The 25,916-nt window shown below is 44.8% G+C and overlaps 1 protein-coding gene across 4 annotated transcripts in view; it reads left to right on the forward strand.

Moving 5' to 3' along the window:
• Positions 1-25,916, forward strand: part of HACE1 (HECT domain and ankyrin repeat containing E3 ubiquitin protein ligase 1) — a 163,180-nt gene that overhangs the window by 117,519 nt on the left and 19,745 nt on the right. For all 4 annotated transcript variants that reach the window (XM_077289651.1, XM_077289654.1, XM_077289653.1 and 1 more), the window contains exon 22: positions 5,313-5,383. In XM_077289651.1, the coding sequence (XP_077145766.1) occupies positions 5,313-5,383 (71 nt within the window). The remainder of the gene's footprint in view (positions 1-5,312; positions 5,384-25,916) is intronic.

Here is a 25,916-nt window from a genome sequence, read left to right on the forward strand (position 1 = left end):
CCTTAACCCCTTTCTGACATCGGACGTACTATCCCGTCGAGGTGGGGTGGGCCCCCATGACCACGGACGGGATAGTACGTCCAGCGCGATCGGCGGCGCTCACGGGGGGAGCGCGGCCGATCGCGGCCGGGTGTCAGCTGCCTATCGCAGCTGACATCCGGCACTATGTGCCAGGAGCGGTCACGGACCGCTCCCGGCACATTAACCCCCGGCACACCGCGATCAAACATCGCAATGTGCCGGCGGTGCAGGGAAGGATCGCGCAGTGAGGGGGCTCCCTGCGGGCTTCCCTGAGCCCCCCGCAGCAACGCGATGTGATCGCGTTGCTGCGAGGGTCTTACCTCCCTCCCTGCCTGCTCCAGACCCAGATCCAAGATGGCCGCGGATCCGGGTCCTGCAGGGAGGGAGGTGGCTTCACAGAAGCCTGCTCAGAGCAGGCACTGTGAAGCAGCCTGCACTTCTCGCAGATCGGTGATCTGTCAGAGTGCTATGCAAACTGGCAGATCACCGATCTGAATTGTCCCCCCCTGGGGCAAAGTAAAAAAGTAAAAAAAAAATTTTCCAAATGTGTAAAAAAAAAAATAAAAAAAAAATTCCAAAATAATGAAAAAAAAAAAAAATATTATTCCCATAAATACATTTCTTTATCTACATAATAAAAAAACAAACAATAAAAGTACACATATTTAGTATCGCCGCGTCCGTAACGACCCGACCTATAAAACTGGCCCACTAGTTAACCCCTTCAGTAAACACCGTAAGGAAAAAAAAAGGAGGCAAAAAACAACGCTTTATTATCATACCGCCGAACAAAAAGTGGAATAACACGCGATCAAAAAGACAGATATAAATAACCATGGTACCGCTGAAAGCGTCATCTTGTCCCGCAAATAACGAGCCGCCATACAGCATGATCAGCAAAAAAATAAAAAAGTTATAGTCCTGAGAATAAAGCAATGCAAAAATAATTATTTTTTCCATAAAATAGTTTTTATCGTATAAAAGCGCCAAAACATAAAAAAATTATATAAATGAGGTATCGCTGTAATCGTACTGACCCGAAGAATAAAACTGCTTTATCAATTTTACCAAACGCGGAACGGTATAAACGCCTCCCCCAAAAGAAATTCATGAATAGCTGGTTTTTGGTCATTCTGCCTCACAAAAATCGGAATAAAAAGCGATCAAAAAATGTGACATGCCCAAAAATGTTACCAATAAAAACGTCAACTCGTCCCGCAAAAAACAAGACCTCACATGACTCTGTGGACCAAAATATGGAAAATTTATAGCTCTCAAAATGTGGTAATGCAAAAAATATTTTTTGCAATAAAAAGCGTCTTTCAGTGTGTGACGGCTGCCAATCATAAAAATCCGCTAAAAAACTCGCTATAAAAGTAAATCAAACCCCCCTTCATCACCCCCTTAGTTAGGGAAAAATAAAAAAAATGTATTTATTTCCATTTTCCCATTAGGGCTAGGGTTAGGGTTGGGGCTAGGGTTAAGGCTACAGTTAGGGTTGGGGCTAAAGTTAGGGTTAGGGTTGGGGCTAAAGTTACGGTTAGGGTTTAGATTACATTTACGGTTGGGAATAGGGTTGGGATTAGGGTTAGGGGTGTGTCAGGGTTAGAGGTGTGGTTAGGGTTACTGTTGGGATTAGGGTTAGGGGTGTGTTTGGATTAGGGTTTTAGTTATAATTGGGGGGTTTCCACTGTTTCGGCACATCAGGGGCTCTCCAAACGCGACATGGCGTCCGATCTCAATTCCAGCCAATTCTGTGTTGAAAAAGTAAAACAGTGCTCCTTCCCTTCAGAGCTCTCCCGTGTGCCCAAACAGGGGTTTACCCCAACATATGGAGTATCAGCGTACTCAGGACAAATAGGACAACAACCTTTGGGGTCCAATTTCTCCTGTTACCCCTGGGAAAATACAAAACTGGGGGCTAAAATATAATTTTTGTGGGAAAAACAAAGGTTTTTTATTTTCACAGCTCTGCGTTATAAACTGTAGTGAAACACTTGGGGGTTCAAAGTTCTTACAACACATCTAGATAAGTTCCTTTCTGGGGTCTAGTTTCCAAAATGGGGTCACTTGTGCGGGGCTTCTACTGTTTAGGTACATTAGGGGCTCTGCAAACGCAATGTGACACCTGCAGACCATTCCATCTAAGTCTGCATTCCAAATGGCGCTCCTTCCCTTCCGAGCCCTTCCATGCGTCCAAACGGTGGCTCCCCCCCACATATGGGGTATCAGCGCACTCAGGACAAATTGGACAACAACTTTTGGGGTCCAATTTCTCCTGTTACCCTCGGGAAAATACAAAACTGGGGGCTAAAAAATAATTTTTGTGGGAAAAAATTTTTGTTTTATTTTTACGGCTCTGCATTATAAACTTCTGTGAAGCCCTTGGTGGGTCAAAGCGCTCAAAACACATCTAGATAAGTTCCTTAGGGGGTCTACTTTCCAAAATGGTGTCACTTGTGGGGGTTTTCAATGTTTAGGCACATCAGTGGCTCTCCAAACGCAACATGGCGTCCCATCTCAATTCCTGTCAATTTTGCATTGAAAAGTCAAACGGTGCTACTTCCCTTCCGAGCTCTGCCATGCGCCCAAACAGTGGTTTACCCCCACATATGGGGTATCAGCGTACTCAGGAAAAATTGTACAACAACTTTTGGGGTCCAATTTCTTCTCTTACCCTTGGGAAAATAAAAAATTGGGGGTGAAAAGATAATTTTTGTGAAAAAATCTGATTTTTTATTTTTACGGTTCTGCATTATAAACTTCTGTGAAGCACTTGGTGGGTCAAAGTGCTCACCACACCTCTAGATAAGTTCCTTAGGGGGTCTACTTTCCAAAATGGTGTCACTTGTGGGGGTTTCAATGTTTAGGCACATCAGGGGCTCCCCAAACGCAACATGGCGTCCCATCTCAATTCCAGTCAATTTTGCATTGAAAAGTCAAATGGCGCTCCTTTCCTTCCGAGCTCTGTCATGCGCCCAAACAGTGGTTTACCCCCACATATGGGGTATCGGCGTACTCAGGACAAATTGTACAACAACTTTTGGGGTCCATTTTCTCCTGTTACCCTTGGTAAAATAAAACAAATTGGAGCTGAAGTAAATTTTTTGTGAAAAAAAGTTAAATGTTCATTTTTATTTAAACATTCCAAAAATTCCTGTGAAGCACCAGAAGGGTTAATAAACTTCTTGAATATGGTTTTGAGCACCTTGAGGGGTGCAGTTTTTAGAATGGTGTCACACTTGGGTATTTTCTATCATATAGACCCCTCAAAATGACTTCAAATGAGATGTGGTCCCTAAAAAAAAATGGTGTTGTAAAAATGAGAAATTGCTGGTCAACTCTTAACCCTTATAACTCCCTAACAAAAAAAAATGTTGGTTCCAAAATTGTGCTGATGTAAAGTAGACATGTGGGAAATGTTACTTATTAAGTATTTTGTGTGACATATCTCTGTGATTTAATTGCATAAAAATTCAAAGTTGGAAAATTGCGAAATTTTCAAAATTTTCGCCAAATTTCCGTTTTTTTCACAAATAAACGCAGGTACTATCACAGAATTTTTACCACTATCATGAAGTACAATATGTCACGAGAAAACAATGTCAGAATCACTGGGATCCGTTGAAGCGTTCCAGAGTTATAACCTCATAAAGGGACAGTGGTCAGAATTGTAAAAATTGGCCCGGTCATTAACGTGCAAACCACCCTTGGGGGTGAAGGGGTTAAAGTTTTTGTTCTCTTTATTAATGTCTGTGGATATTCTCATTTATTATCCAGGAGCCCATACAAAAACTCCTCTGGATATATTGGGGGTACATTTCCATATGTCGGAACCAGTGCTCAGCAAAAAAAAAAAAAAAAGCAAAAAAAAGCTGAATGTATTTTCTCTATGGATTTGCTGTCATACGACAGTCTTAATGGGGGAAAAAAGTGTCATGATGGGATGTGTGGATAGGATGTATTGGGATGTGTGGATAGGGTGTATCGGGACGTGTGGATAGGATGTACTGGGATGTGTGGATAGGATGTACTGGGATGTGTGGATAGAGTGTATCGGGATGTGTGGATAGGATGTACTGGGATGTGTGGATAGGGTGTATCGGGATGTGTGGATAGGATGTACTGGGATGTGTGGATAGGGCGTATCGGGATGTGTGGATAGGGTGTATCGGGATGTGTGGATAGGGTGTACTGGGATGTGTGGATAGGGTGTATCGGGATGTGTGGATAGGGTGTATCGGGATGTGTGGATAGGGTGTATCGGGATGTGTGGATAGGGTGTATCGGGATGTGTGGATAGGGTGTATCGGGATGTGTGGATAGGGTGTATCGGGATGTGTGGATAGGGTGTATCGGGATGTGTGGATAGGGTGTATCGGGATGTGTGGATAGGGTGTATCGGGATGTGTGGATAGGGTGTATCGGGATGTGTGGATAGGGTGTATCGGGATGTGTGGATAGGGTGTATCGGGATGTGTGGATAGGGTGTATCGGGATGTGTGGATAGGGTGTATCGGGATGTGTGGATAGGGTGTATCGGGATGTGTGGATAGGGTGTATCGGGATGTGTGGATAGGGTGTATCGGGATGTGTGGATAGGGTGTATCGGGATGTGTGGATAGGGTGTATCGGGATGTGTGGATAGGGTGTATCGGGATGTGTGGATAGGGTGTATCGGGATGTGTGGATAGGGTGTATCGGGATGTGTGGATAGGGTGTATCGGGATGTGTGGATAGGGTGTATCGGGATGTGTGGATAGGGTGTATCGGGATGTGTGGATAGGGTGTATCGGGATGTGTGGATAGGGTGTATCGGGATGTGTGGATAGGGTGTATCGGGATGTGTGGATAGGGTGTATCGGGATGTGTGGATAGGGTGTATCGGGATGTGTGGATAGGGAAAAGCACTGTGTTCGGGTCTCCCCGAGCACGCTCGGGTGATCTCCGAGTATTTTGTAGTGCGCGGACATTTTGTTTTTCTCGCCTCAGCTGCATTATTTACAGCTGCTAGCCAGGCTGAATACATGTGAGGAATGGCTGTTAGGGCAATCCCCAAATGTATTCAGGCTGTCCAGCAGCCATAAATCATGCAGCTGTGACGACGAAAACTAAATGTCCGAGCACTACAAAATACTCGGAGACCACCCGAGCGTGCTCTGGGAGACCCGAACACAGTGCTATTCGCTCATCACTAATCGGGTTGTGTGGATAGGATGTACCATCCTGTATATTACTTTATCCAAGGGGTTTTTCTTCTAATTTAACAGTGTTTTTGTTTTTTTTTCTAGTGGTTCTGGGAGGTTGTACAAGAATTAACACAGGAGGAGAGAGTATTGCTTTTGCAATTTGCAACAGGCAGGTATGCAAGACGTACTGCCATGATTTGTCTATAGAATATATGCTAAATGTGCAATTTACTGTTGAAGAGGTTTTCTAGGACTAAGGTACTGATGACTATGCTTCGGATAGATGATCAATATGAGATTGTTGGGGGTCCAGCCCTCAGTACTCACAGATCAGCTGAAAACTGCTCCTGCAGCGGCCCGTTATAAATGATGTACGGGGGGTGGGGGGGACAGCTGCTAAGTACGTTGCTTAGTGTCAGCAAACCCCTTTAAATTCTCATGCAACCACAAATTCACACTTTCTGGCACTTGCCCTGACATGGTCAGTAGTGGTCGCCACCATTTACAAAAAAATGTTTTGTGTAAATATGTTTATGTGTAGCAATAGTGGTCATTAGTGGATGGCGGATACATTTTCTGATCAAAGAATGTTAATGAAGCACCTCACATTATTACTATGTACATACAGTTAGGTCCATATATATTTGGACAGAGACAACATTTTTCTAATTTTGGTTATAGACATTACCACAATGAATTTTAAACAAAACAATTCAGATGCAGTTGAAGTTCAGACTTTCAGCTTTCATTTGTTGGTATCCACATTAAAATTGGATGAAGGGTGTAGGAGTTTCAGCTCCTTAACATGTTCCACCCTGTTTTTAAAGGGACCAAAAGTAATTGGACAATTGACTTTAAGGCTATTTCATGGACAGGTGTGGGCAATCCCTTCGTTATGTCATTCTCAATTAAGCAGATGAAAGGCCTGGAGATGATTTGAGGTGTTGCTTGCATTTGGAAGGTTTTGCTGTGAAGTAAACATGCGGTCAAAGGAGCTCTCCATGCAGGTGAAACAAGCCATCCTTAAGCTACGAAAACAGAAAAAACCTATCCGAGAAATTGCTACAATATTAGGAGTGGCAAAATCTACAGTTTGGTACATCCTGAGAAAGAAAGCACTGGTGAACTCATCAATGCAAAAAGACCTGGGTGTCCACAGAAGACAATCGTGGTGGATGATCGCAGAATAATCTCCATGGTGAAGAGAAACCCCTACACAACAGCCAACCAAGTGAAGAACACTCTCCAGGAGGTCGGCGTATCAATATCCAAATCTACCATAAAGAGAAGACTGCATGAAAGTAAATACAGAGGGTTCACTGCACGGTGCAAGCCACTCATAAGCATCAAGAATAAAAAGGCTAGACTGGACTTTGCTAAAAAAAAACATCTAAAAAGCCAGCACAGTTCTGGAAGAACATTCTTTGGACAGATGAAACCAAGATCAACCTCTACGAGAATGATGGAAAGAGAAAAGTATGGTGAAGGCGTGGTACAGCTCATGATCCAAAGCATAGCACATCATCTGTAAAGCACGGCGGAGGCAGTGTGATGGCTTGGGCATGCATGGCTGCCAGTGGCACTGGGTCACTAGTGTTTATTGATGATGTGACACAGGACAGAAGCAGCAGAATGAATTCTGAGGTATTCAGAGCCATACTGTGTGCTCAGATCCAGCCAAATGCAGCCAAACTGATTGGTCGTCGTTTCATACTACAGATGGACAATGAGCCAAAACATAAAGCCAAAGCAACCCAGGAGTTTATTAAAGCAAAGAAGTGGAATATTCTTGAATGGCCAAGTCAGTCACCTGATCTCAACCCAATTGAGCATGCATTTCACTTGTTAAAGACTAAACTTCAGACAGAAAGGCCCACAAACAAACAGCAACTGGAAACCACCGCAGTGAAGCCTGGGAGAGCATCAAAAAGGAGGAAACACAGCGTCTGGTGATGTCCATGAGATGAATTCAAGACTTCAGGCAGTCATTGCCAACAAAGGGTTTTCAACCAAGTACTAGAAATGAACATTTTATTTAAAATTATTGAATCTGTCCAATTACTTTTGGTCCCTTTAAAAACAGGGTGGCACATGTTAAGGAGCTGAAACTCCTAAACCCTTCATCCAAGTTTAATGTGGATACCCTCAAATGAAAGCTGAAAGTCTGAACTTCAACTGCATCTGAAGTGTTTTGTTTAAATTTCATTGTGGTAATGTCTATAACCAAAATTAGAAAAATGTTGTCTCTGTCCAAATATATATGGACCTAACTGTATAGTGCAAGAGTGCACAACCTCTTTTAGTCTGGGGTCCGCATTGTCATGTTTTTTCACTTTAGCTGGACACAATTAAAATGAAGCTGCTTTATGTCTTGTGAATATGATTATGGTATTCAAATTTTGTTTAAATGATAAAATTCTCATATGTAAACACATTGCACATTATTCTCTAGCTGCTGCTGTTCGGATCCTAGTCTACTAAGTTGTACGCACACCGCTCACAAGATTAGACGCATACAGCACACACATTCAGCACATACACATCACCCCCATATCAGACGCATGCAGCACACACCGCTCACATATCAGACTCATACAGCACACACACCGCTCACATATCAGATGCATTCAACACACACACTGCTCACAGATCAGAAGCATACAGCACATACACATCACCCTCATATCAGACGCATACAGCACACACACCGCTCACATATCAGACGCATACAGCACACACACCGCTCACATATCAGACGCATACAGCACACACACCGCTCACATATCAGATGCATACAGCACACACACCGCTCACATTGCAGATGCATACAGCACACACACCGCTCACATATCAGACTCATAAAGCACACACACCGCTCACATATCAGACGCATACAGCACACACACCGCTCACATATCAGACGCATACAGCACACACACCGCTCACATATCAGACGCATACAGCACACACACCGCTCACATATCAGACGCATACAGCACACACACCGCTCACATTGCAGATGCATACAGCACACACACCGCTCACATATCAGACTCATACAGCACACACACCGCTCACATATCAGACGCATACAGCACACACACCGCTCACATATCAGACGCATACAGCACACACACCACTCACATATCAGACGCATGCAGCACACACCGCTCACATATCAGACTCATACAGCACACACACTGCTCACATATCACTCAAAGACACGGTGGTTGGAACCAAAGATCTCAAATTTGGACTCATCAGACCAAAGCACAGATTTCCACTGGTCTAATGTCCATTCCTTGTGTTCTTTAGCCCAAACAAGTCTCTTCTGCTTGTTGCCCGTCCTTAGCAGTGGTTTCCTAGCAGCTATTTTACCATGAAGACCTGCTGCACAAAGTCTCCTCTTAACAGTTGTTGTAGAGATGTGTCTGCTGCTAGAACTCTGTGTGGAATTGACCTGGTCTCTAATCTGAGCTGCTGTTAACCTGCGATTTCTGAGGTTGGTGACTCGGATAAGCTTATCATCAGAAGCAGAGGTGACTCTTAGTCTTCCTTTCCTGGGGTGGTCCTCATGTGAGCCAGTTTCTTTGTAGCGCTTGATGGTTTTGGCCACTGCACTTGGGGACACTTTCAAAGTTTTCCCAATTTTTCGGACTGACTGACCTTCATTTCTTAAAGTAATGATGGCCACTCATTTTTCTTTACTTAGCTGCTTTTTCCTTGCCATAATACAAATTCTAACAGTCTATTCAGTAGGACTATCAACTGTGTATCCACCAGACTTCTGCACAACACAACTGATGGTCCCAACCCCATTTATAAGGCAAGAAATCCCACTTATTAAACCTGACAGGGCACACCTGTGAAATGAAAATCATTCCTTATATACTCGAGTATAAGCCCACCTGAGTATAAGCCGACCCCCCTAATTTTGGCACAAAAAAATGGGAAAACTTAATGACTCAAGTATAAGCCTAGGGTGGGAAATGTAGCAGCTACTGGTAAATTTCAAAAATAAAAATAGATGCCAATAAAAGTAAAATTAATTGAGACATCAGTAGGTTAAGTGTTTTTGAGTATACATATTGAATCAGGAGCTCCATATAATGCTCAATACAGTTCATGATGGGCCCCATAAGATGCTCCATATTAAAATACGCCCCATATAATGCTCCATATACAAATGTGCCACATATAATGCTCCATGCAGTTCATTATGGCCCCATAAGATGCTCCATATACAAATATGCCCCATATAATGCTCCATGCAGTTCATTATGGCCCCATAAGATGCTCCATATACAAATATGTCCCATATAATGCTCCATGCAGTTCATTATGGCCCCATAAGATGCTCCATATACAAATGTGCCACATATAATGCTGCATGCAGTTCATTATGGCCCCATAAGATGCTCCATATACAAATATGCCCCATATAATGCTCCATACAGTTCATTATGGCCCCATAAGATGCTCCATATACAAATATGTCCCATATAATGCTCCATGCAGTTCATTATGGCCCCATAAGATGCTCCATATACAAATATGCCCCATATAATGCTCCATGCAGTTCATTATGGCCCCATAGATGCTCCATATACAAATATGCCCCATATAATTCTCCATGCAGTTCATTATGGCCCCATAGATGCTCCATATACAAATATGCCCCATATAATTCTCCATGCAGTTCATTATGGCCCCATAGATGCTCCATATACAAATATGCCCCATATAATGCTCCATGCAGTTCATTATGGCCCCATAGATGCTCCATATACAAATATGCCCCATATAATTCTCCATGCAGTTCATTATGGCCCCATAGATGCTCCATATACAAATATGCCCCATATAATGCTCCATACAGTTCATTATGGCCCCATAGATGCTCCATATACAAATATGCCCCATATAATGCTCCATGCAGTTCATTATGGCCCCATAAGATGCTCCTTATACAAATATGCCCCATATAATGCTCCATGCAGTTCATTATGGCCCCATAGATGCTCCATATAACAATGTGCCACATATAATGCTCCATACAGTTCATGATGGCCCCATAGATGCTCCATATAACAATGTGCCACATGTAATGCCCCATGCAGTTCATTATGGCCCCATAGATGCTCCATATACAAATATGCCCCATATAATGCTCCATACAGTTCATTATGGCCCCATAGATGCTCCATATACAAATATGCCCCATATAATGCTCCATGCAGTTCATTATGGCCCCATAAGATGCTCCTTATACAAATATGCCCCATATAATGCTCCATGCAGTTCATTATGGCCCCATGAATGCTCCATATAACAATGTGCCACATATAGTGCTCCATACAGTTCATTATGGCCCCATAGATGCTCCATATACAAATATGCCCCATATAATGCTCCATACAGTTCATTATGGCCCCATAGATGCTCCATATAACAATGTGCCACATGTAATGCCCCATGCGGCGCGCACACTAATACGTCATTGCGCCCTCTGACCTGAACAGTCACTGCAGAGGACGCGCAGACAACTGAGCGGCGCCGACGCTGGAACGAGGGTCAGGTGAATATTTAATACTCACCTGCTCCCGGCGCGGTCCCTGGCAGCTTCTCCCGGACAGATGATCTCGGGGAGCCGGCAGCTTCTTCCTCTGTCAGCAGTCACTGGTACCGCTCATTACAGTAATGAATATGCAGCTCAACTCCTATGGGAGTGGGGTCCATATTCATTACTTTAATGAGTAGTACCACGTGACTGCTGACAGAGAAAGAAGGTGCCGGAGACCATGGGACATGCGGGGACCACGTCAGGAGCGCCTGGAGCAGGTGAGTATGTGACCGTCATCATTCCCCCTCACCCGCTGACCCCCCGCCGACCATGACTCGAGTATAAGCCGAGAGGGGCACTTTCAGCCCATTTTTTTGGGCTGAAAATCTCGGCTTATACTTGAGTATATACGGTATATATATACACACACACACACACACACACACACACACACACACACACACACACACACATACAGGTCCTTCTCAAAAAATTAGCATATAGTGTTAAATTTCATTATTTACCATAATGTAATGATTACAATTAAACTTTCATATACTATAGATCCATTATCCACCAACTGAAATTTGTCAGGTCTTTTATTGTTTTAATACTGATGATTTTGGCATACAACTCCTGATAACCCAAAAAACCTGTCTCAATAAATTAGCATATCAAGAAAAGGTTCTCTAAATGACCTATTACCCTAATCTTCTGAATCAACTAATTAACTCTAAACACATGCAAAAGATACCTGAGGCTTTTAAAAACTCCCTGCCTGGTTCATTACTCAAAACCCCCATCATGGGTAAGACTAGCGACCTGACAGATGTCAAGAAGGCCATCATTGACACCCTCAAGCAAGAGGGTAAGACCCAGAAAGAAATTTCTCAACAAATAGGCTGTTCCCAGAGTGCTGTATCAAGGCACCTCAATGGTAAGTCTGTTGGAAGGAAACAATGTGGCAGAAAACGCTGTATATAGGGGTGTGTGTGTGTGTGTGTGTGTGTGTGTGTGTGTATGTATGTATGTATGTATGTGTTACATACGGTGGCATGTAAAAGTCCAGGCACCCCTGGTCAAAATTACTGTTATTGTGAACAGTTAAGCAAGTTGAAGATGAAATGATCTCTAAAAGGCCTGATGTTAAAGATGACACATTTTCTTCGTATTTTAGGCAAAAAAATACATATATCACCTTTTATATTTTGAACATTACAGAAAGGAAAATCTTTCTATTTATATTATAGAGAGGGAGAGATCTAGATATATAAGTAATATAAAAACAGGTCTGCAATCACTGGCCATTAGACCCTTGAATGAAATACAACTAGTTTCAGCTTCCTAATGGTTAAATGTATTTCTTTATGTCTCTATTAACAAATATAACTGCGTAGTTCTTCTGCTTCAGTCTGTTTGTGTGTTTCTCCATTATGATTTCATCTCCGTCTAAGCATAGCTTTAGTGCCACTTCAGTGACAAAAAATCAAACATTCCGTCCCCTGACTGCACACCATAACATTAATTCAATGGATATGGTAAAACAAATGCATCTATGATTGCAGCTTTTAAGATTGCTGGATGTCTTTAAGAAGAACGGAGATGTCTGTGTCTCCTGCTGTATATGCGCCTTACATATAATAGAATAGCTTGAGCTGTGATGGCTGTATTGTGTCCCCTGCTGTATGTCTGCCTTGCAGTAATATTGGAGTGGCTTGAATTCTGATACTTGTATTGTTTATGAAGCAGTACTGTGGTATGGATAGACATCAATGCAAAGCTTTACATAAATCCCATACAAAGAAGTCTTCCATCTTCTAACCTTTTCCTAACTGCTTAAAATAGACACTTTCCTACAGTAATCCAATCGCTTGCAGAAAAATGCTGATAGTTAATATGATTTATCAAGTAGTCATGTTGCCACAATCTGCTGTTGAATAATGCCTTATATAAATATTTTTTTTCCAAATGTATATGTTCAGTCAGAGAATATCTGCATTCAGTAAAGCTCTGGTAGACCACTACAATATGTAGGTTTGTATTCCCTCTAAACCTTCCTTCGGCTTCTGTACAGCAATATGACATTTTATTTTAAACATAGATTATAGTTGTCTATAAAAGTGAAAAGCAGCCAAAAGGCAACAGAGAGTATAAATCACACAATATATTTAGTGCTCTCTTCTCACCTAAGCCTTTTGGGGATGAAACATTCAGTTAAAAATTTTGATGGACGTTTCACCATGTAGTAAATTCTTTCATATCATTCTAGTACTTCCATTGTGTCTTCCTTTAAACAAATATATAAAAAACACACAAATAAACATACAGGATAAAGAAAATCACATACATAAACAAGGTGTGTATGTATATGTATATATATATATATATATATATATATATATATATATATATATATATATATATATATATAGTCTAAGGGTTTGTCTGTCTGTCCTGGAAATCCCGCGTCTCTGATTGGTTGAGGCCCCCAGGCCTCGACCAGTCAGCGACGGGCATAGTATCGACGGAGATGTCATAATGGTTGCCATGGCGACGATGATGTCATAAAGGTTGCCTCGACCAATCAGCGACGGGCACAGTCTGCTGCGAATTCTGGAATCATTGTCCATATACTACGGGGACATGCATATTCTAGAATACCCGATGCGTCAAAATTGGGCCACAATCTAATATATATTTATATATATATATATATATATATATATATATATATATATATATATATATATATATATATATATATATATATATATATATATATATATATATATATATAGTTATATATAGTTATATGTAGATGTAGATATATATATATATATATATATATATATATATATATATATATATATATATATATATACACACACACAGACGAGAAGCCAAGAAATGGAGCGGTCCTTGCTGTTATATTTATTTTATTCCATATTAAGATGACTTCCACATCTTGATTAAGTGCGGTGTTCAGGTGGCAGTGGGGTAAGAAGGTGAAAAAAAACAACCTGATTGACTATGGCTGTTTTGCGCTGTTCATGCGCTTCTACGGGTCCATAGATTGGTGTGCATGCAGTATTTAAGCACATGTTCATACTAGCCCCTAAACAGAAAAAACTAAGACAGAAATATTATGATTAAATACCCTGCAGTAAATACCGTATATACTCGAGTATAAGCCGATCCAAGTATAAGCCGACCCCCCTAATTTTGCCACAAAAACTGGTAAAACTTAATGACTCAAGTATAAGCCTAGGGTGGAAAATGCAGCCGCTACCGTTAAATGTCAAAAGTAAAAATAGATACCAATAAAAGTAAAATTAATTGAGACATCAGTAGGTTGTGTTTTTGAATATCCATATTGAATCTGGAGCCCCATATAATGCTCCATAAAGATTATGATGTCCCCATAAGATGCTCCATATTAAAATATGCCCCATATAATCCTGCATAAAGGTTAATAATGGCCCCATAAGATTCTCCATAGACATATTTGCCCAATATAATGCCTCACAAATGTTGATTATGGCCCCATAAGATGCTCCATAAAGATATTTGCCCCATATAGTGCTGCACAAACCTTGATTATGGCCCCATAAGATGCTCCATACAGACACTTGCCCCTTTAATGCTCCACAAACGTTGATTATGGCCCCATAAGATGCTCCCTAAAGATATTTGCACCATAAAGTGCTGCACAGACGTTGATTATGGCCCCATAAGATGCTCCATAAAGATATTTGCCCTATATAATCCTGCACAAATGTTGATTATGGCCCCATAAGATGCTCCATACAGACACTTGTCTCATTTGCTGTTGCTGCGATAAAAAAAAAAAAATCACATACTCACCTTTCCTTCGCTCAGGCCCTCGGCACTTTCAATATTCATCTGACTTCGTTCCGGCGCCGCTCCATCTTCAGCGTTTTCCACACTGACGTTCAGGCCGAGGGCGCTCACTAACCACGTCATCGAGCCCTCTTACCTGAGCGTCACTGCAGAAGATGCTGAAGACGGAGCTGCGCCGGAATGAGGAGCAGGTGAATAACGCGCAGCGCTGCGCTCCCCTCCCCGTCATACTCACCTGCTCCTGGCGCGGTGCAGTCCCTGCTTCCCCGGCGCCGCAGCTTCTTCCTGTATTGAGCAGTCACCCTTACCGCTCATTACAGTAATGAATATGCGGCTCCATCCCTATGGGAGGTGGAGGCGCATATTCATTCCTGTAATGAGTGGTACCATGTGACCGCTCACTACAGGAAGAAGCTGGGGAGCCAGGGACCTGCAGGGACCGCGCCAGGAGCAGGTGAGTGTAATTAGACAGCCCCAGCTCCCCCTCCCCTGCCGACCCCTGGGTATGACTCGTATAAGCTGAGAGGTGGACTTTCAACCCAAAAAAATGGGCTGAAAATCTTGGCTTATACTCGAGTATATTCGTAATTAAATAGCATAGTGCATGAAAATAATATATGGTACTTGATTAACATGTTTTTGATGAAAATAAAAAATGTGAAAACCATGCCGCCTCATAACTGCAACCGTAATTGGGACAGTCCTAACTCTAATATTAAAAACATTACTCTTTGTCTAGTGACATGAATGTAAATAAGGGTTGAGACAGACTAAAAAAACACGTTAACTAAGTACCGTATATTATTTTCATGCATTATGCTACACTGTGTGCAGAATTATTAGGCAAGTTGTATTTTGATCACATGATACTTTTTATACATGTTGTCCTACACCAAGCTGTTCAGGCTTGAGAGTAAACTACAAATTAAGTATATCAGGTGATGTGCATCTCTGTAATGAGGAGGGGTGTTGTCTAATGACATCAAAACCCTATATAATATTAATTATTAGGCAACTTCCTTTTCTTTGGCAAAATGGGTCAGAAGAGAGATTTGACAGGCTCTGAAAAGTCCAAAATTGTGAGATGTCTTGCAGAGGGATGCAGCAGTATTGAAATTGCGAAACTTTTGAAGCGTGATCACCGAACAATCAAGCGTTTCATGGCAAATAGCCAACAGGGTCGCAAGAAGCATGTTGGTCAAAAAAGGAGCAAAATAACTGCCCATGAATTGAGAAAAATCAAGCATGAAGCTGCCAAGATGCCATTTGCCACCAGTTTTGCCATATTTCAGAGCTGCAACGTTACTGGAGTAACAAAAAGCACAAGGTGTGCGATACTCAGGGACATGGCCAATGTAAGGAAGGCTGAAAAACTACCGCCTTTGAACAAGAAACAGCTCTCCCTGGATCCTGAATGTCTTTGTATATTGCAATGATTTTGTATGTGTCAGCAAGCACCCTGAATGGTATGCACTGAATATCCCCAGCTCTCTCTGGATCCTGAATGTCTTTGTATATTGCAATGATTTTTTATGTGTCGGCAAGCACCCTGAATGGAAATTTCATGACATTTAACTCCTTTGCTAGAATTCATCATCTGTTACATGGTTTTCAGTACTCACTGTTGTAGCTCCGGGGGAGGGGGGGGGGCGGTTGGGGGTCTCTGTAGATGTTTCACAGGAGAGGTGTTGAGTATAGAGATGTAATCAGAACTGCATCTTTTATCATCTATCCACACCAGGATGTGTTGAGCAGCTGTCCCTAATTTATAACTAACCAGCTCCCATAATCCAGCTGTCCTCTCCCTGCACTGGGGGCCTATAAATTTAGATTCATTCTTAGGGGTGCACGCATGTGTGAGGTCGCACGCATTCAGCTAAGCATCGCATTAGACAAGCATCAAGTTGAAGGGCAGTTATTCCATGGCAGTTAGCCAGGGCAGGAGTCAGGTAAGGCTACTTTCACACTAGCGTTAACTGCAATACGTCGCAAATGCGTCGTTTTGCCGAAAATACGCATCCAGCAAAAGTTCTTGCTGGATACGTTTTTTCGTCATAGACTAACATTAGCGACGCATTTGCGACGCATTGCCAAACGTCGCGTCCGTTTTGCGACGCTTGGGCGTGTGGTAGCGGACCGTCGGGAGAAAAAAACGTTACATGTAACGTTTTTTGCTCCCGACGGTCCGCTTTTTCCGACCGTGCATGCGCGGCCGGAACTCCGCCCCCACCTCCCCGCACTTCCCCGCACCTCACAATGGGGCAGCGGATGCGTGGGAAAAATGCATCCGCTGCCCCCGTTGTGCGGCGGAGACCACGCTAGCGTCGGGAACGTCGGCCCGACGCACAGCGACGGGTTGTTCCCGACGCTAGTGTGAAAGTAGCCTTACTCACACTCTGCTCTTCCTTCTATCCATGTGCTTTATTCCTATCGTCCTGTGTTCCCTTGCAATCCACATTCACCGCACCATCCCCCTCCATCACAACTCATACACATCAGCTCCTCTCTCCTTCCCTCTCCCATGTACAGCTCCCATGCACTTCTCACCTTCCTGAAAAACCTCAGCCCATCTTGCCCAAACACACTGCACAAAAAAACTTCTTACAATTCCAAAAACTTCTTGCTTTTTATCTTCCTACTCCTGATTTCAGGAGACATCTCCCCCCAACCCTGGTCCACCATCCCACAACCTCAACCGCTACCCTACGTCACATCAAAACCATTCTAACCTTATTAATATTACTTGCACTCCCTCATCTCCTTCTTTTAATTGTGCCCTGTGGAATCCACGGTCTGTATGTAACAAGCTTCCCTTCCAGCACAACTACTTTCTGAGCAACTCTCTAAATCTATTGGCCCTCACTGAAACCTGGATCCAGGATTCTGACACTGTCTTCCCTGCTGCCATTTCCCATGGTGGCCTACAATTCTCCCATTCCCCGAGACCCACAAACAGACCTGGTGGTGGAGTTGGCATACTCTTCTCCCCACAATGCACCTTCTAGGTCATTCCCCCAGCTCCATCACTCTCATTCCCTTTCTTTGAGGTCCACACCATCAGGCTCTTCCGTCCCCTCTCCTTCAGAGTAGCGGTCATATACCGGCCCCCAGGCTCACCCACCCACTTCCTGGACCATTTCTCTGCCTGGCTGCCGCACTTCATGTCCTCAGAACTCCCAACCCTTATCCTGGGAGACTTCAACATCCCCATAAACAGCCCCACTTCTACATCTGCATCCCAGCTTCTATCACTAACCACTTCCCTCAGCCTCTCACAGCTCTCAACCTCTGAGACACACAAGGACAGTGACACCATTGACCTGGTCTTTGTCCGGCTGTGTTCACTCTCCTACCTAAATAGCTCACCGCTTCCCCTCTCTGACCACAACATTCTCTCCTTCACGCTCACAAACCCTCGCCCCCCCCAGCACACTCCTACTTACCATTCAGCCAGAAATCTACAAGCCATTAATCCTCATACACTTACACTCATCACTGTCCCCAATCTCCTCTTTTTCCTGTCCTGATCTGGCGGTACATCACTACAATGACACTCTTAGAAGCACCCTGGACCAAGTAGCTCCCCTCACCATCAGAACCTCCAAACACAGAGTAAAACAGCCCTGGCTCACATCGCAAACCCGATTTCTCCAGCGATGCTCTAGGAGTGCTGAACGCTTATGGAGGAAAACTCGCACACCAGAAGACTTCATACACTTCAAATTTATGTTAAAAACCTATAACTCTGCCCTTCACCTCGCCAAACAAACCTACTTCACCACCCTGATCTCCTCACTATCAAACAATCCCAAGAAACATTTTGACACCTTTCACTCCCTCCTCAGGCCAAAAGCTCAAGCCCCTATCACAGACATTTGTGCTGATGACCTGGCCTCCCACTTTATAGAGAAAATAGACAATATCCGTCAGGAAATCCGCTCCCAGACACTAAGTTCAGTGACTCCCATCCCTACCTGCATCTCCCCTGGCTCACTCTCCACATTTGATCCCATCACAGAAGAAGTAGTCTCCAGGCTCCTCTCTTCTTCTCATCCGACTACATGCACTACCAACCCCATTCCCTCTCGTCTCCTCCAGTCTCTCTCTCCAGTCGTCACTACTCACCTAACTACAATCTTTAATCTCTCACTCTCCTCAGTCATTTTCCCATCCTCCTTCAAACACTCTATCATTACTCCTTTACTAAAGAAACCTGCCCTCGACCCATCCTGCACAAATAACTATAGACCGGTCTCCAACCTCCCCTTCATCTCTAAACTCTTGGAGTGCCTAGTCTACTCCTACCTTACCTGTTACCTCTCCATTTACTCCCTCCTAGACCCTTCACAGTCCGGCTTCCGCCCCTACACTCGACAGAAACTGCACTCATCAAAGTGACCAACGACCTTCTGACAGCATAATGTAACGGTGATCACTCTCTGCTCATTCTTCTCGATTTTTCTGCAGATTTCAACACTGTTGACCATCCTCTCCTACTCTCTAGGCTCCAGTCACTAGGCATTAAGGACACTGCTCTCTCCAGGTTCTCCTTCTATCTTTCTGACCGCTCCTTCAGTGTTCTGTTCTCTGGCTCCACTTCGTCTCCTCTTCCTCTCACTGTCGGGGTACCTCAGGGCTCAGTCCTTGGCCCCCTTCTCTTCTCTCTCTCTGCACGGCCCCAATTGGACAGACCATCAGCAGATTTGGCTTTCAGTACCATCTTTATGCCGACGACACACAACTATACACGTCATCCCTTGACCTACCGTACTCCCGCTGTACTACAGAACACCACTGACTGTCTGTCCGCAGTCTCCGACATCATGTCTGCCCTCTATCTGATACTCAACGTCTCCAAAACTGAACTTCTTCTGCACCCGCCATCTACTAGCCTCCCTAAACCTGACGTTTCCCTCTCTGTGGGTGGCACCGTAATAATACCCCGGCAGCAGGCGCGCTGTCTGGGTGTTACGTTTGATTCCGATCTCTCCTACATATCCCATATACAATCTCTTGCCTGCTCGTGCCGTTTACACCTAAAGAACATCTCTAGAATCCGCCCTTTTCTCACTATGAAAACAACAAAAACCCTCACTGTCGCCTGATCCACTCCCGCCTGGACAACTGCAATGCTCTATTAACCCCTTCCCGACCTATGACGCATACGCTGCGTCATGAAAGTCGGTGCCAATCCGACCTGTGACGCAGCGTATGCGTCATGGAGGGATCGCGTCCCTGCAGATCGGTTGAAAGGGTTAACTCCAATTTCACCCGATCTGCAGGGACAGGGGGAGTTGTACTTTAGCCCAGGGGGGGTGGCTTTGCCCCCCATGTGGCTACGATCGCTCTGATTGGCTGTTGAAAGTTCAATAGCCAATCAGAGCAATTTGCAATATTTCACCTATGAAAATGGTGAAATATTGCAATCCAGCCATGGCCGATGCTGCAATATCATCGGTTATGGCTGGAAATCCAGATCTGCCCCCCCACCGCCACCAATCTCCTCCCCAGTCCTCTGTTCTGTCCCGTACTCCCCTCCGTCCGCCTGTCCGCTCCCCCGCCCTCCTGTCCGCTCCCCCCGTGCTCCGATCCACCCCCCCTGTGCTCCGATTCACCCCCACCACCCCCTCATACTTACCGATCCTCCCGGAGTCCGTCCGTCTTCTCCCTGGGCGCCAACATCTTCCAAAATGGCGGGCGCATGCGCAGTGCGCCCGCCGAATCTGCAGGCCGGCAGATTCGTTCCATGTACATTTTGATCACTGTGATAAAACCTATCACAGTGATCAAAATAAAAAAAATAGTAAATGAACCCCCCCTTTATCACCCCCATAGGTAGGGACAATAATAAAATAAAGAAAATTATTTTTTTTTCCCCACTAGGGTTAGAACTAGGGTTAGAACTAGGGGTAGGGTTAGGGGTAGGGTTAGGGATAGGGGTAGGGTTAGAACTAGGGTTAGCGTTAGAATTAGGCTATGTGCACACGGTGCGGATTTGGCTGCGGATCCGCAGCGAATTTGTAGCAGTGTTCCATCAGGTTTACAGTACCATGTAAACCTATGGAAAACCAAATCCGCTGTGCCCATGGTGCGGAAAATCCAGCGCGGAAATGCTGCGTTGTATTTTCCGCAGCATGTCAATTCTTTGTGCGGATTTCGCAGCGTTTTACACCTGTTACTCAATAGGAATCTGCAGGTGAAATCCGCATAAAAAACACTGGAAATCCACGGGTAAATCCGCAGGTAAAACGCAGTACCTTTTACCTGCGGATTTTTCAAAAATGGTGCGGAAAAATCTCACACGAATCCGCAACGTGGGCACATAGCCTCAGGGTTGGAATTAGAGTTAGGGTTGGAATTAAGTCTAGGGTTGGAAATAGGGTTAAGAATAGGCTTGTGGTTAGGGTTATGGTTAGGGTTAGGGGTGTGTTGGGGTTAAAATTGTGGTTAGGGTTGGGGTTAGGGTTGGGATTAGGGTTGCGGTTAGGGGTGTGTTGGGGTTAGGGTTGTGATTAGGGTTATGGCTAGAGTTGGGATTAGGGTTAGGGGTGTGTTGGGGTTAGTGTTGGAGTTAGAATTGAGGGGTTTCCACTGTTTAGGCACATCAGGGGTCTCCAAACGCAACATGGCACCACCATTGATTCCAGCCAATCTTGCGTTAAAAAAGTCAAATGGTGCTCCCTCCCTTCCGAGCCCCGACGTGCACCCAAACAGTGGTTTACCCCCACATATGGGGTACCAGCATACTCAGGACAAACTGGGCTACAATTATTGGGGTCCAATTTCTCCTTTTACCCTTGCGAAAATAAAAAATTGCTTGCTAAAACATAATTTTAGAGGAATAAAAAAAATATATTTTTTTTTCACGGCTCTGCGTTATAAACTTCTATTAAGCACTTGGGAGTTCTAAGTGCTCACTACACATCTAGATAAGTTCCTTGGGGGGTCTAGTTTCCAAAATGGGGTCACTTGTGGGGGGTTTCTACTGTTTAGGCATATCAGGGGCTCTGCAAATGGAATGTGACGCCCGCAGACCACTCCATCAAAGCCTGCATTTCAAAACGTCACTACCTCCCTTCCGAGCCCCGACTTGTGCCCAAACAGTGGTTTACCCCCACATATGGGGTATCAGTGTACTCAGGACAAACTGGGCAACAACTATTGGGGTCTAATTTCTCCTGTTACTCTTGCAAAAATAAAAAATTGCTTGCTAAAACATAATTTTTGAGGAATGAAGAATTATTTTTTTATTTTCACGGCTCTGCGTTGTAAACTTCTATGAAGCACTTGGGGGTTCTAACTGCTCACTACACATCTAGATAAGTTCTTTGGAGGGTCTAGTTTCCAAAATGGGGTCACTTGTGGGGGGTTTCTACTGTTTAGGCACATCAGGGGCTCTGCAAACGTAACATGATGCCCGCAGACCATTCCATCAAAGTCTGCATTCCAAAACGTCACTACTTCCCTTCCGAGCCCCGGCATGTGCCCAAACAGTGGTTTTCCCCCACATATGGGGTATCAGCGTACTCAGGAGAAACTGGACAACAACTTTTGGGGTCCAATTTCTCCTGTTACCCTTGGGAAAGTAAATTGTGGGCTAAAAAATCATTTTTGAGAAAAGAAAAATTATTTTTTATTTTCATGGCTCTGCGTTATAAACTTCTGTGAAGCACTTGGGGGTTCAAAGTGCTCACCACACATCTAGATTAGTTCCTTGGGAGGTCTAGTTTCCAAAATGGGGTCACCTGTGGGGAGCTCCAATGTTTAGGCACACAGGGGCTCTCCAAACGCGACATGGTGTCCGCTAATGATTGGAGCTAATTTTCCATTCAAAAAGCCAAATGGCGTGCCTTCCCTTCCGAGCCCTGCTGTGCGCCCAAACAGTGGTTTACCCCAACATATGGGGTATCATCGTACTCAGGACAAACTGGACAACAGCATTTGGGGTCCAATTTCTCCTGTTACCCTTGGCAAAATAAAAAATTCCGGGCTAAAAATCATTTTTGAGAAAAGAAAAATTATTTTTTATTTTCATGGCTCTGCGGTATAAACTTCTGTGAAGCACCTGGGGGTTTAAAGTTCTCACTATGCATCTAGATAAGTTCCTTGGGGGGTCTAGTTTCCAAAATGGGGTCAGTTGTAGGGGAGCTCCAATGTTTAGGCACACAGGGGCTCTCCAAACGCGACATGGTGTCCGCTAACGATTGGAGCTAATTTTCCATTCAAAAAGTCAAATGGCGCGCCTTCCCTTCCGAGCCTTGCCGTGCACCCAAACAGTGGTTTACCCCCACATATGAGGTATCGGCGTACTCAGGAGAAATTGCCCAACAAATTTTAGGATCCATTTTATCCTGTTGCCCATGTGAAAATGAAAAAATTGAGGCTAAAAGATATTTTGTGTGGAAAAAAAGCACTTTTTCATTTTTACGGATCAATTTGTGAAGCACCTGAGGGTTTAAAGTGCTCACTATGCTTCTAGATAAGTTCCTTGGGGGGTCTAGTTTCCAAAATGGGCTCACTTGTGGGGGAGCTCCAATGTTTAGGCACACAGGGGCTTTCCAAACGCGACATGGTGTCCGCTAACGATGGAGATAATTTTTCATTCAAAAAGTCAAATGGCGCTCCTTCCCTTCCGAGCCTTACCATGTGCCCAAACAGTGGTTTACCCCCACATGTGAGGTATCGGTGTACTCAGGAGAAATTGCCCAACAAATTTTAGGATCCATTTTATCCTGTTGCCCATGTGAAAATGAAAAAATTGAGACTAAAATAATTTTTACTCGGACTCCCATGACAGCACGACGAGAGAGGGGATCCGCCCATTAGGAACAGGAAACCTACAGATACAAAAGGGCGGCACCTCTCCCCTGCATCAGTTGGTTTCCAGTTCCTGAAGGGACGGGTGCCTACAGATTAATCTAAAGGAGCCCAGGCCGGCCGGCCGAATCCGGTAGCGGGGGGGGTCTCCTACCTCGGCCGGTGCGGAGAACCCTGGAGACGCCACGGTGGTCCTGGCTGGACTGCACGCGGTGGCGTTCGCAGCAGGGAGCGGATTCCGGAGGATTTCCTGCCTCCATCAGTGTCAAGCGCCGGTAAGTATCTTCCATTGGCGGTGCGGCGTGCATGTGGGGTGCCGGCGTCAGGGATGTGTGGGTGAACACCCGGAGCGCTGCGATCCGTCCCTGGCGTCCTGCACCGCTCTCAGCGTGTGCTGGAGCGTTTCCGGGTGCGGTGACGTGAGGGGGCGGAGTTAGTAGTCGCTTCCGGGTCGCCGGGTGTCTGCGCATGCGCAGTCAATCCAAAATGGCGGCGCCCATCGCATCCTGAACACCGGTTTTCCCACAAGGCTTCCTACCCTCCCTGCTGTGTCCTGAGCCAATTGGGATAGCGCTGGCCTATCTGCTGACCGGATCCAAGGGGGATTTAAGCAGATGACGAATTCAGAACCCTGCTTTTGGTCGCAATTCATCATGGAGAGTGGTGGTGAGCAGCAGCAGTTGCTGGATGAGGTGCGTCAGAAGCCCAAAGAGAAGGACAGAAGCGACCAGTCCAGTCGTAAAAGCTCATCCGGGCAGAGGTCCAGAGCTTCGACTAGGAAAGAACCCCCTCGTATTCCGGTACTTTACTTTGGCGCACGGGTAAGTGATCTACGTGAAAGTTCACTCTGTGACGCGGTCCCCTTATACTTTATCATTCTAGGGGAAGAAGGCGGACAAGTCAAAACATAAGGAGTGTGCCCTCTGTGGAGTCTCCTTACCAGATTCTTGTCCCAAAAAGCTATGTGCCCCCTGTATACAACAGACGGTGAGGTCTACAGGAGTGGTTGGGTGGAAGCGACATTAGGTCAGATAGTAGTTATCACCTATATTGTCCTCTTCTAGGTAGCGGAAGAATCTGTGAGTGCGGCAAACCTGAAAGAGATGATCTGTTTGGAAGTAAGGGAATCCCTACGGTCCCTATCCCAAGCGGGAGGTTCAAAACATAGGACCCCCCTGGACTCTAATTCTTCGGAGGAAGAAAGAGAAGAGGGTGCCTATCACTCCAGTCCTTCCTCCTCTTCATCAGATGAGGAGTCTGGACGATTCTGTCTACCCCTGGATAAGATTGACAAAGTGGTCAAGTCGGTTAGGGGCACAATGGGGATAGAAGAACCCAAGCCGCAGCCCTCAAAACAGGAGATGATGTTCAGCGGGTTGGATCGTAAAAAACATAGATCTTTTCCGGTGAACGAGAAGTTCCAGGACTTGATCCTCCGGGAATGGAAGAAACCGGAGAAAAAGGGTTCCTTACCGCCTGCATTAAAACGCAGGTACCCTTTTGATGATCCAGTTGTGGATACGTGGGATAAAGCCCCTAAGCTGGATGCGGCAGTGGCAAAAGCATCAAAGAAAGCCTCATTGCCATTTGAGGATATGGGGACTCTCAAGGACCCCCTTGACAGAAAAGCAGATACTTTCCTTAAAGGTACCTGGGGGCGGCTGGATCTCTCAGACCAGCAGTTGCTGCGACATGTACAGCCAGATCTTTAATGGTCTGGCTGGATCAGTTAGAGTCCCAGCTCAAGGACGGCGCTTCCAGAGATACTATTCTGAAGGCTCTACCGACAATTCAGAATGCTGCGGCCTTTCTGTCAGACGCATCTGTGGACTCAGTCAGAATGGCAGCTAGAGTGGCAGGACTCTCCAACGCGGCTCGTAGAGCCTTATGGTTGAAGTGCTGGTCAGGCGACATTCAATCCAGAACTAAACTCTGCGCCATCCCGTGTAAAGGGGAATATCTCTTTGGTCCAACTCTGGATGAGTTGCTGGAGAAAGCGGGGGATGACAAGAAGAAATTTCCTAATCCGTCTTCAGCATCCTACCGTCGGCCCTTCAACAGAAGGAGATTTGGTCGCGGAAAGAAACGCGGGTCCTCACCCTCTAGAGAGAGTTTTAGATGGGAGGATAGACGCAGAAGAGGTACGGGCTATATGTTTCACCGTTCCTCAAATGAACAGAAAAAACCGGACCAATGACTAGCAATCCCTGTGGGGGGTAGACTGTCAGCGTTCTCCTCAGCATGGTTTGACATTACGAACAGTAAATGGGTCCGAGGCATTATAGCAGAAGGTCTAAAGCTTGACTTCGATCACTGGCCTCGAGATAAATTTAAGTTAACCCCTTTACGTTCCTCCCCCCTTGAACAAGCAGCCTTGGAAGCAGAGGTCATGAACTTATGCTCCAAAAATGTTTTGGTCGAAATCCCAGAATCCGAAAAAGGAAGGAGATTTTACTCTCCTCTTT

The sequence above is a fragment of the Ranitomeya variabilis genome, chromosome 2, assembly GCF_051348905.1.
Source record: "Ranitomeya variabilis isolate aRanVar5 chromosome 2, aRanVar5.hap1, whole genome shotgun sequence".
In the NCBI taxonomy this organism is placed as follows: domain Eukaryota; kingdom Metazoa; phylum Chordata; class Amphibia; order Anura; family Dendrobatidae; genus Ranitomeya; species Ranitomeya variabilis.